At 47.4% G+C, this 12,926-nt stretch overlaps 1 protein-coding gene across 1 annotated transcript in view; it reads left to right on the top strand.

Annotated features, from left to right (window-relative positions):
• SCML4 (Scm polycomb group protein like 4) overlaps positions 1-12,926 on the top strand; it is a 121,690-nt gene that overhangs the window by 79,754 nt on the left and 29,010 nt on the right. Inside the window, exons 3-6 of the mRNA XM_060115066.1 lie at positions 2,651-2,780; positions 5,052-5,252; positions 7,648-7,779; positions 9,867-10,061. Of these exons, the coding sequence (XP_059971049.1) occupies positions 2,651-2,780; positions 5,052-5,252; positions 7,648-7,779; positions 9,867-10,061 (658 nt within the window). The remainder of the gene's footprint in view (positions 1-2,650; positions 2,781-5,051; positions 5,253-7,647; positions 7,780-9,866; positions 10,062-12,926) is intronic.

The following is a 12,926-nucleotide window of genomic DNA, read 5'->3' on the forward strand; positions in this document are numbered from 1 at the left end:
AAAGAAAGCCCGCATGCAGCAACGAAGACCCAACGCAACCAAAAATAAAAATAAAATAAATAAAATTAAAAAAAAATTTTTTTTTAAGTAATTGTGATAAAAACCACATGGCATAAAATTTATCATTATAACCATTTCTAAGTGTACAGTACAGTAGTTTAAGTATATTCACGTCGCTGTGCATCCAACTTCCAGAACGTTTTCACCTTGCAAAACTGAAACTCCATACTCATTAAACAACGACTCTCCCTTTCCCCCTCCCTCCGTCCCTTAGCAGCCACCATTCTTCTTTCTGTTTAAGTGCATTTGACTACTCTATGTCCCTCATATAAGTGGAATCATACAGTAGTTGTCTTTTTGTACTTGGCTTATTTCACTTAGCATAATGTCCTCAAGTTTCATCCATGTCGTAGCATGTGTTAGAATTTTCTTCCTTTTTAAGGCTGAATAATATTTCCTTGTATGTATATACCACATTTTGTTTATCCATTCATCTGCTGATGGACATTTGTAGCTGCTTCCACAATGACTATTACGAATAATACTGCTATGAACATGAGTGTACAAATATCTTTTGGAGACACTGCTTTTAATTCTTTTAGAAGTGGAATTTCTGCGTAATTCTATTTTTAATTTTTTGAGGAATGCACCATTTTACATTCCCACCAATAGTGCACAAGGGTTGCAGTTTCTCCACACCCTCATCAACATGTGTTATTTTTAATTTAAATCTTATTTTTTTTATAGTAGCCATCCTAATGGGTGTGAGGTGGTATCTCATTGTGGGGCAAAAATCTTTCAGTCCTACTTTTCCTGCTGCTATGGCTAATTGGCCACTCCTTTTTAAGACAAGACTCCTTGCAAGAGTTGGCTTTACTTCCTGACCCAGTTCCTCTCTTCCCACTATTTCTTAAGCTTATTCCAATCAGGTTCTCATCCCACCTACTGCACCACAGCCTCTCTTGTTGAAAAGTTGCTACGTGGCCACTTCTGGTCCTCCGTGTCTGACCGAGCATTTGACATGGTTGGTCACTCTCTTCTCCATGAGACACTTTCTCCATCTTGTCCCCGCAGTGCCGTGCTCTCCTGCTTTTCTTTCTACCCCACTGGATAGAGTTCCTGGTTTCTTTGGCTGGTCACCCCTCTCTCTCCGACTTCTTCATGTTGGAGTCTTTCAGGGCTCAATGAATGGATCATCCTCTTCTCCACCTACCCTCAATTCTCTGATGATCTCATTCATTATCATAGCCTTAAATATCAACTCACTACTTATGATTCCAAAATTTGATCTCCGTTTAGACTTTCCCCCAGAACTCTGTAGTCCAGTATACGTATCTGCCTACTTACCATCTCTTCTTGGATCTAAGCATCTTACACCTGACATGTCCAAAATCAACCCGACCTTCCTTCGTTGTCTCCACTCTCCCCTCCTCCTTCCCCCACCTGCAAACTCCCTGGCCCAAACCCTCGGAGTCATCCTTGACTTCTTTCTTTTTATCTCACACACTACCTCCAGTGTGTCAGAAAGTCCTTCTGGTTCCACCTTCAAAATCTGTCCAGCATCTGTCCCCTTCTCTTCACCTCCACTGCTCTCACCCTGATCCAACCTACCATCGTTGTTCATCTACTCTAGATCAGTGGCCCTCTCACTTTTGCTCCTTTCATCTCTTCTCAATACAACAGTCAGAAAGATTGTTAAACATGTCAGTTTGGAGTCTGTAGTTTCTCTGCTCAGAAGAGCTCAGAGCAAACGTCAAAGAACTTACAGTGTCTTGCAAAGCCCCATGGTTTTACCACCTCTCCAACCTCACTCTTGCCTCCTTCATGTGGCACAAACACTCCAGGCATGCTCTACCTCAGGACCTTTGCAGTTGGTATTCTCATGCACTGGAATGTTTTTCCCTTAAACACTGGTATGACCTAAATGAATGAATGTAGAATGGTTGGAGAACTAGCAGTAGGAATGCTATTTCTCCAGGACTACTATTATTATTACGTCCTAAAAATCCAGGAATCAAGTTAGGATATGGATGGGGATTGCATATACATTAACAACAGAATGTACACCCTTGCTACTCAAAGTGTGGTCCATGGACCAGCAGCATCAGCATCAGCCTTTGATGGTCTCCACTGCAGGAAATAAACCCTGAGAAGCATGTCACCTTTTGGAAGAATGGCCCCTGCTGTCTCTTCTAGCAGGACCCAGTGATCTTTGTGAACAGAAAGCTCAGCAGAGTGAGCAAAGCTTCAGGATTGGTCACTGGGTGGCTGTCAGGAAAGACCTGTCCACAGGAACCTCAGGAGCACAGGGGTTCAGGCTGGGAACTGTCCCCCACCCTGCATCCTGCACTCAGGAGGCTTATAGGCTGCAATTCCTCACACCTCTGTGTGTCCCACACCCGCTGCCTGACACAGTCATTTCCTGGGTGGCTCCACTATAAGGACAGGGTGCAGAGCTGGCCTCTGGGTGTGACCCAAACTTGAATCTTGATCGTGAACTTGAATCTGAAGTTCAGCCCCCAAAGCTGCACAATAGAAAGGTGTGGAAGAATGACAGAGTAGCAGTGGTTAACTGAGCCCAGGAAGGATCCTGGGAAAGTGTAGAGAGCATCTCCAGATTTTCATTGACTCCCTGGGTTCTCTCTTGCAGCTCAAGTCTCGGGTTCTCATGACGCCTTTAGCCCTCTCGCCCCCGCGGAGCACACCGGAGCCCGACCTCAGCTCCATCCCTCAGGATGCAGCCACCATACCCAGCTTGGCAGCACCACAGGCTCTCACAGGTAGGTGAGGCGAATGAACTCCAAGGCTGGGATGGCCTGCCCGCCAGCTAAAGTTACTTTGTGAACTAGAGAGCTGCCACTGAGGTCGCTCAAATGAAGGATTCAGTGTGTCAGCTGGACAGTAGATAGGATGACCAAATTCTCTGAGAACAGGAGTTTAGTGTCTCACAGCTTGGATTATTTAAAATTGGTTTTCAATGCATCTTAGGTTCAGCTGGTTGCTGTGGGTGGGTGGAGTCTAGAAAGAGCAGTTGGCGGCCCAGACTATCTTCAGAGCCACGTTTACTTTGCACCAACAGCGAGCCTGCTCACCTTGAAGAGTTTCTATCCCTGTGTTTGTACTTCCAGATCTCCTAAGGATCCTAATGCCCCTCAATCCCACCCAGTGCCTTCCAGTCCAGTTCAGGGTGGAGCTCGGCCCAGTCTCTCTCATGGGGCATCCACCAGCCAACAGTTCCATCTTAAGAGTAACAGCAGTCGGATGGTCTCTCTCCCTCTCTCTCTCTCTCTCTCTCTCTCTCTCTCTCACCCTCCCTCTCTCTCTCTCTCTCTCTCTCTCTCTCTCTCTCTCCCTCTCCCTCTCCCTCTCTCTCTCTCTCTCTCTCTCTCTCTCTCTCTCACACACACACACACACACACACACATACACATACACATCCATAGTTCACCCTCATCACAAACCATCCGCAGCCCCATCCCACTTAAATCCCTCAGTGCTCTCCTAATGCTGTTAGGTAAAGACCAAATTTTGTAGTATGGCCAACAAGGCCCTGCTCTTAGTCTTTAGGGCCTGTCATAGGATCGTAGCATATTCTCTTTCCTTCTTCTGGAATGATCTTTCCTCTGGGGTCAATCTATTCCTCCCTTGTACCTCAGCTCAGGTACATCCCTCCAGAAAGCATTCACTGACTTTCCTGCCAAGGTTCCCAGGACGGGCTCTCCTAGCATCTCCCTAATGTTTCTTGTAGCCAAGGTCCCACATCACTTCCTGTGATTCTCTGAGTAGGTCTGTCTCCCCTTCTGGGCCCTAAGTTCTCTGAAGTCAGGGATTGTGTAGATTTTCTCTGTAGGGTCTAGCACACTGCCTGGCATGAAGGTCCCTTAGCAATTAGATTTTCCTTAGTCATGTGGGATTAGTTGAAGAAGGAAGCCTGGTAGAGTGAAAAGAGCACAGGCCATGACATCAGAAAGACGTTAGTTAAAATCCCTATTGCACCATTAATTACGCTTTCTGAGCAGCCACTAACCACTTTTAACCTCAGTTTCTTCTTTAGTAGAGGAAGTAATAATATTTAATTCTCAGGCTTATCTTGAGAATCAAACAAGATAAAGGATACACAGTGCCTGGAATATAGTAGGTGCTCAATAAAAACTAATTTTCTTCAACTTTGTTGTTACTGTTTAATCCTTCCAAAGTCCTATTGGTCTCCTCTTAAAGTCCCTCTTTAACGCTTCTCTGCACTAGTGGCCCCCAGGGTAAGATGCTCATACCTGGGCTGGGGGCAGGGGGAGACATAAGAGGAGTCATTAACATGTGGAAGAAAATATGACACCTACTATTAATATTTCTTTTTATCTCCTTTAAAATTTTCTATTTTTTGGTTACATCTTTAAAATGTATGTAATACATTAATACGGTTGAGAATGTATATAATCTATAAATAAATAAACACATGTTAGGGCATGTGGTAAAAATTTTTTTACCAATGGGGTATATTACTTTAAAAGTGTGGGGACCATTGGTTGGGCTCACCTAAATGGACTGCTGAGTGTTCATTATCCTGAGATTGTAAATAGAATCCTCTTTAGAATTTCATCGAATATGTAGTCTTTGGAGTAATTAGCAACATGTTGATTTTTTTAAATTACTGAAGGTTAACAAAAAAAATGGCAAACATTATATATAGCTTGATAGCTTCCTGGGAGGAGAAGGGAAGATTTTGTGTATGTTCCCAGCACGTAAATACACTTATATACATGGTCCACAATTGTCCATAATTGTCTACAATTCAGATTTGAGTACATCGGAGGGGACATGCCTATTTCTTCCCAACCAGGAGGCCTTTCTGAGAGCAAGCCCTGGCAACTGGAAGTGATTGACTCTATTGCCTCTTTTACTTCTTAAGTTGGGAAGAACTGGTCCCACTTTGGCCTTCGGTTTCCCAAGACCAGGGCCAAGGGGACATGGCTGAGGCACCCCCAGTGTGCACAGGAGCCACCCCTGGCCTGACGTGCTTCGATGCTGAGGGCTTTGTGGGTCTGTTTCCACAGTCTGCCTCTACATCAACAAGCAAGCCAACGCAGGGCCATACCTGGAGAGGAGGAAGGTACAGCAGCTCCCCGAGCACTTTGGGCCCGAGAGGCCGTCGGCTGTCCTGCAGCAGGCCGTGCAAGCATGCATCGACTGTGCCCACCAGCAGAAGCTGGTCTTCTCCCTGGTCAAGCAGGGCTACGGTGGTGAGATGGTGTCAGGTAAAGCCCTGGAGCAGGCTGTATGAGGAGGGCCGTGGGTGTGTCTCCAAAGAGGAAAATAGTTATAATGAGGCTTGGGGGACTGTGGCCAGGGTCTGTCCCCATCTTCTGGGCTCCAGGGTCCTTAAATGAGCCTATGTGCCAAAGGTGTCTCTTGGGGCTTGAGGAGAAGATACTTCCACATCTGGATAAGAAGACTGGACATCTGAATCCTCTCCTTTGACTTGCCTCTTTCACCTCCCACTGCCAACCCATCAATAAATCCTATTGTTCTAACTGCAGAATATATCCAGAATCCTTTCAGAATCAACTTCAAAATATATCCAGAATCCTTTCACGATTCTGGTTCTTTCAAAATCAAAGTCAGATCATGCCCCTCCTTTTCTCCAAACCCTCAATGGCTCCCATGTCACTCTGAGAAAAAACCCACATCCTTACAAGGGCCCCCAGGTCCTATGTGACCTGGTCCTGGGAACTTCCTTGATCTCCTGGTCACTTCTGTTGAGTCCCAAACTCTGCTCTGGCCACAGTGGCTTCATTCCTGTGTCCTCCAACCATGCTCCTCCTGCCTCAGGGCCTTTGCACCTGCTGTTCTCGCTTTCTGGAATGCTCTTTCCCCAACTGTCCACGTGACTTGCTCCTGGAGTTCCTTCAGATTCCTACTCAAATGCCACCTTATCAAAAAGCCCTTCCCTGACCACATTGCTAACACATCAGCCCTTGTCACTATTTATTCTCCCTTCCTCTGCTTTATTCCTTATTCATAGCACTTAACACCATGCAGGGAAGTGGGGAAAGTTCATGGTCTAAACCCCACCTCACAGGACATTTCTTTTTTTAAACAAGAGCCTTCAGGGTCAATCCCATCTCCCATTGTCACCACCCTCCTCCAGTTTCCACCCTGACCCAACAGCATCCAGAGGGAGTGGAAACTGTCACCACAAGTCTGAGGCAGAATTGGGAGCTCTGCCCCCTTCAAATGTTTCCCCGCAGAGGCTCTGTCTGTCTCACCCGAGGCTCCCCACACGCACAGTGGTTGTTACCACCCGCCCTTAAGCCCTGGAGCTCCAGGCCTTTGCAAGATGCTTTGACTCCAAGGGGACAGCCTGGTGTCTTCTCTGGCCCAGCATCATAGACACAGCCTCCATATCACCAGGGAAAAGGGATACAATTCCCCAGCCTTGGGGCAGTGCAGGTGACCCTGCTGGCTGGCTAAGATAAGGGTCGGGGAGAGGGGCCTTTAATGTGGCTGCGTCCTGAAAAACCAAAGCATAAGTGTTTTATTTAACTCCAGATTGATCCCGAGGGCTTGCAGACGGGGAGATTTTCCAACACAGCTTTACCAGCTCTGATTGATTCAGCCCTCCTTCTGGAGCTCCCTCTGAGCAGGAAGCTGGGTCTGACTTGCTGGTAATTGATTAAAATAGAACTTGGCAAGGTCTGGGTGCATGTGTCTGACCCAGGGTGACTTTTAAGAGACTTCAGCAGATGTGCGCAGAGACAGGACGAAGAAGTACTGCACCAAGAGAGGCCAGGAGGAGAGTCCTGCTGTCAGGCCTCTGAGAGCTCCTTGGCTGTTCTTCTTCTGGGTTCTCTTTGAGAGCCAGGTTCTTGATCCTGGCCTGCCCTCTGAGGTTGAAGCCCTTGTCCTTTTCCTTGCTAAACAGCAGGGCTCAAGACGCAGACCCAGTGCTAAGAGAAAGCTCCTCCTGTACCGTGTGTCCCCACTCTTGAGCGAATCCTGTCTGAGTTCTTTGCGGCCCCTGCCCCCCAAGCTGGGAGAGCTGACCCCGTTCTCCCTGCTCTCCTGCTCAGCTTTTCTGTGGCCTCAGGGGCCTCGGTGCTGGGGAGGAGGCTCTGCAGTGCCTGGCACCAATGCATGAGCGGGCAGAGCCCTGCCAAGTTTCCCTTGGCTGAGGGATTCCCAGGAAGGCCGGAGCTGAGGACTTGGTCATGGAGAATGCAGTAGCGCTGAGGGGCCTCCTCATGCCACCTCCTTAGGTTGTGAGGTGGCAAGGTGGGCGTTCATGTTTCTAATGGTGATGTGGCAGCCCAGCAAGGTGGCGCTAGCCCCCAGGTGGTTTAGGGAGGGTCACAGGGAGGAATAGTCAGACTCTCCCACTCTCCACCTAGAACCTGATCCTTAGGGCACTGCTTTCTAAACATCCCCATATGGCACAACATGTAGAAAATGGTGAACACTGGTGCTGGCACCATGGGCTACGGGAATTTAACCTGCTGTGGCTGGGCCTTGGGCCACCCCACAGGCTGAGGGGGAATAGTATCTCAGTACCCATGACCCATTCCTAGCACACCTGTTGGGACGCTCTGCCTTAGTCACACTCTCCCAGAGGGGTAGATTTTGTGATCTCACAAATTCCATGTCTGCTTCCAGGAGGTGGAATTTTCCTACTATGTGACCATCCAGGCACCTCTGGGAATGTATACACACTGATTTATGGCACAGGCCTGATGACCCAGACCTTCCTGCTGTGGGTTCAGTTTCCAGCACACCTACTCTTTCAAGGTATCGGAGGCAAGCAGCAGTGCCCGCCTAAGGGGGAATTCCCAGAGTGTTCGAGTGGCCAGGATGACCCCCTTACTGATCATCTAAGCAGCTCTTTGCTGGCTCTCCTAATCTGAGTCATCTGGAGTATTAAGGTGACAGGCAAGTGCCACTTACAGGCCTCATGAGCTGGAAAAAAACCACTCTAGGCCTTCTCCTCAGTTTCCTCATCTGTATTATGGAGTCATAACCTTTTCTCCACTGTCCTCACAGGGCAGTCAGAAGGCCTAAATGAGGTGAGAGGTGTGAAAGCTCTTGTCCAACTATAAAAAGCTACACAAGAGAAATAGATTGTTTTGATTTCTAATTTAAATGGGTGTGGAGTATTTTTGTTGTTTGTTTTTTAGCTCTGAAATCAAAACTAGCTCTGGTAGCCCTGCCCCAGCCCTTACAGTGTGCTAGCCTTTGAGAGATATAGTATAAAAATCCAGGCTGCCTTCCAGGTGCTGGTGCTGAGGGCGGAGCCCAGGTGGGAGCAGAATGTCCTGCTGGGGATCTTCTCATGTGTTCTGCACCCTGGAGCTGCTTTGCGAGCTTCATGCAGCAGCAGAGGGCTGTGAGGAGGATTACAGAAAGAAACATGCACTGGGCTGGAAGAACCAGGTGTTTCTTCTAAATTCTGGTCACCCTAGAGAAAATGAGTTTGATCTAACATCACTGTGGAGACATTATTGTCCTTTTATAGAGACTCCTCCCCTTTAGGCTAAATGAACCCTGAACACTGTGGTGCTGTGTTAAGAGTTGGAGACCTCAGTACGAACTCAGGTTTATTTGAATATACCTATATGTCTAGATCTAGACGTATCTATGTAGACCTAACTATTGATCTAGATCCACCTATCTAGAGTTGCTTAAAATAAATGAGGGTAGGGCTTCCCTTGTGGCGCAGTGGTTGAGAGTCCGCCTGCTGATGCAGGGGACGCCGGTTCGTGCCCCGGTCCAGGAGGATCCCACATGCCGCGGAGCGGCTGGGCCTGTGAGCCATGGCCGCTGGGCCTGTGCGTCCGGAGCCTGTGCTCCACAACAGGAGAAGCCACAGCAGTGAGAGGCCCGCGTACCGCAAAAAAAAAATAAATAAATAAAAAATAAATGAGGGTATGTCATAGGGACACAGGAGTCAGTCTGAAAGATCCCAAAGACAAAAATTGGAATAATTTAGCAATAAGATACATAATATAGTATTGGACAACCCACAACACAAAATAAATATATATTTTTTAAACTTGTATGTATGTATGTATTTATTTTTGGCCGCACCATGTGGCCTGTGGGATCTTAGTTCCCCAACCAGGGACCGAACCCAGGCCCTTGGCAGTGAGAGGGCTGAGTCCCAACCACTGGACCACCAGGGAATTCCCCCAGAATAAATATATTGAGTCTGCACTGATATTAATGAATAAACAAATAAATAAATGGAGGAAATGGGACAAGTCTTCCTTTATAGAAGAATTCCAAATGATATAGAGACTCTTCCCTCTCCAGGAGATAGAGCTTAATCCCTCCACGGCCCTTAACTGTGGGTAGGACCTTGTGACTTATTTCCCAGGAACAGAATACGAAGAATACAGTGGAGAAGTGTGGCACACACTGTCTTGGCCAGGAGATAAAGGTAAAGGTTAACATCCCAGTGATGAACTGTGGCTATCATGTACCACCCCCCACTGCCTCTGTGGTCTTCCTCCTCAAAAACCCATAACCCCAGTAAAATCATAAGAAAAACATCAGACAAACCAGATCGAGGGATGTTTTACAAAATACCTGACCAGTACTCTTCAAGACTGTCAAGATCATGAAAAACAAGAAAAGACTGTGAAACAGTCACAGACCTGAGGAGACCGAGTTTACACAACAGCTACACCCAATGTGGTCTCCTGAATGAGATCCTGGAACTGAAATAGGACATTAGTGAAAAAAACTGGTGAAATCCCAATACAACTTAGTGGAAAACAAAACAAAACTGAACAAACCAAAAGCTCTTCCCCAGGGCTGACGGGCTGACGGCTTTCTCCAGAGCCCCGCTCTGAGTCGCTGTCTCTGTGCTCTTCCAGTCTCCGCGTCCTTTGACGGGAAGCAGCACCTGCGGAGTCTGCCCGTGGTGAACAGCACTGGGTACGTCCTCCGCTTCCTTGCCAAGCTGTGCCGAAGCCTCCTGTGTGACGACCTCTTCAGCCACCAGCCGTTCCCCAGGGGCACCAGCGCCTCCGAGGAAGCCCCTGAGAGCCAGGAAGACAGGATGGAGTCAGGTAGGGTTTGCCCGTCTGTCTTCCTGGGCCTGCAGGTGGTTCCAGGTGTCCCCGCCCTCCCGGGGCAGGTGAGGCTGACACTAAGGGGGCTCCTGGGAGCTCTGCTGCTGGAAGCTCACGGGCTGCTCCTCTGGGCGCCCGGGGAACAGTCAAGGCTGACCAGGACCAAGTACACCCCGGCGGTCCCTGCCCAGGCTGCAGTGGGAAGAGATGGCTCCAGCTACTGAGAGCTGGCATTATAGCTTCTAGGCCTAAGTTATTAGAATTTAGACAATGAGACCACATCACATGAAATGAGTGAGTTTTTCCCTCTCTTCTAATTAAGTCTCTTGGGCATTTATTCATCATCGTTGAGTAATTGAAGGACTACTAGCCTAGGGAACAAAGAAATCCTGAAGAAACAAGGGCTAACGAATTGATTACGTTGGTCCTGTCTGGGGGCCTCAGATTCCTATCCAGGTCAGTAAAATGTGTAACAGAGTGTCTATCGTGGCAGGAATTTGACCCACCCATAAATCACATATGTCCTCCAGTGAGAGTGTTTCTCTCTCATCACAGGATAGAAAGTGACCCAGGGGCTGAACGCCTTTTGTTATCACCAGCCCCAGAATAGCTCAGCATAGGGAAGTGGCCAGTGGAAAGGGCAGCAAGGCCACATGGGCAAACTTGCCACACCGTTGTCTGCCCAGTGGGCTGCTCCTTCCTTCCCCACTTCCCCCCCCCCCACTTATGGATTTGCAAGGAGTTGAACATGAGTCCAGGTTCTAGATTCCAGGTTCCCAAGGATGAACAGGCATGTTGCCTTTTTTCTTTCTCTGGAAGCAGTGTTGTTGATACATAAAGAACACATAGACAGTGAAATGGAATCTAACCATTACGTCATTCTGCAAACACATGCTGAACCTCTTCTGTTCCAAGCACCATGTGAGACCCTGTCTTGGAATAAGGCAAATATGTATGTGAGCTTAGGAAAGTTTTTGAGGTATTGAGTGACCAGTATGAATGATGAAAAACTTACATTTGCAGGTATGTGCTCACAGACAGCCTTAGAGCATTCAACAAAAGGATACTTATAATAGGAGTGGCTATGTTTTAAGCCTAGGAGGACATCAGGGAAGGATAAAGTTAGATTCTAAGCATAGATTTTTCTCACAACCTGTCAAGAGCCTTGTCTACAATTTTACTTTAAACTTTCAGAGACCTGGGAAACAGGAAGAAATCTGGCCTTTAAAAAGAAATGTACCTAATTAAATATAGTTTGTGTGAGCAGATGCTATATACTTCTGTGTTTTTCTTGATGCCTCTATATGTGTGAGCTTGGGAAAGTCTTCTCATGTCTCTGGGCCTCAGTTTCCTGTGTGAAATGATGGGCTGAGTTGCTCATGTGTAATGTTCCGGTTCTGACAGTCTATGAATCTGGCCTCTCCTGTAAACCTTAGTTGACTCAGAAACATATTGTAAAGCTCACGTATCTTCCAGTGAATCTTGCAATGAAAATAGCAGATGATGATCTGATTTCACTTTGCACACCCCAAAGTCATGGTTACATTGAACAAGCAATGACCCATGGACATAATCATAAAGCCACATAATTCATGTCTCCCATTCTCCTTTAAATGAAAGTCTCCTGTGAGACCACTTCTTCCCTGTCCCTGGATGAAATTTAGGGCAAATCTCGTGACTTTTCTGGATCCTTTCAGATAACATTCTCTAGTAAATAATTAATATGTCCAGGTCAGTGTGATCATCAAACTTTAAATTTCACTCAAAGATGGAACTACTCCCCATTCCCAGCTCAGCCCTGCTTCAGGCCAGTTGCCTGCAGCAGTAAAGGAGGGCATGGTTGGCTTCTCCCCACCTCCTGCCCAACCCTATGTTTTTGCCCCTTCCTTATCTAGCTAATAATGATTCCCAATCCTTCCTGATCAGAGTGAGGGAAGGAGGAGAGGCAAGAGGTAGGAGGGTTTTTACTTGACTAATCCCGCTGTGAGCTGGCATCGGCCTCCCTGGTTCTGGCAGGTGTTTCAAGCTGATTCTGCATCCTGTGGGCTCTTGCATGGGTCCTTTGGTGATCCTACCATCTCTCATCTGCACGTTCCTTGACATGGACAAAGGTAACTCTTCTCTGGCTGGTCACTTACAATTCTTCCCACAGCCTCAAGGCATCCATGGGTACATCTCTAGCTTCTTTCTGCTGAGGCCCCCTTGTGCCTCCAGACAGTCCTATGGAAAGGATCTAAGACAACCTCACTTCAGATCTCTCTTCTGATGGCCTGCATCTGGTCCCTTAGAAACATCCTTTGCCCAAACAAACTCAGGGCGTGCAGGCTGATCTCAGCAGGCACCTCGCCTTTGTCCTGCCATCACAGCAGCCAGACTTTTTGGTTTCTCATGGAAATCAAGCAATAATCCATTGTGTCTCTTGAGTTCCAGGGATAGATATCAAGCTATTCACACGGCCACATTGAAGCCCTTGGATCACATGGGGCAGTTCTCTCCACAGTTCGTCTTCTATTCAACCTGCTTTTCAACCTCTACAATTTCTTTTGCAGGCTGCATGTGGGTGGTCATCTACACAGGTAAAACTGGCTTCCCACCACCTCTTTTTGCTAGATCTCCACACTTCACTCTGGTATGGGGAGACTGTTGTCTTGCAGCTTCAGCAAAACTGAAACTAAAATAGTTTCATTTTAACTTCCTGTCCCAGGAACCCCCCTTCAGCTTTCCTTAAGTGATCACTGAGGAAACCTTTGCCTTGGTTTCCTCCTTATTCTTTCTCCTTCCAAGCTCACCATGCTGACTGGAGTTCCTGTCTTTTTCCTGGGAAAAGTGTAGTGTAGCCGCCTCACTTCTTCCCTTGGCTGA

Source organism: Mesoplodon densirostris, chromosome 12, assembly GCF_025265405.1.
Source record: "Mesoplodon densirostris isolate mMesDen1 chromosome 12, mMesDen1 primary haplotype, whole genome shotgun sequence".
In the NCBI taxonomy this organism is placed as follows: Eukaryota; Metazoa; Chordata; class Mammalia; order Artiodactyla; family Ziphiidae; genus Mesoplodon; species Mesoplodon densirostris.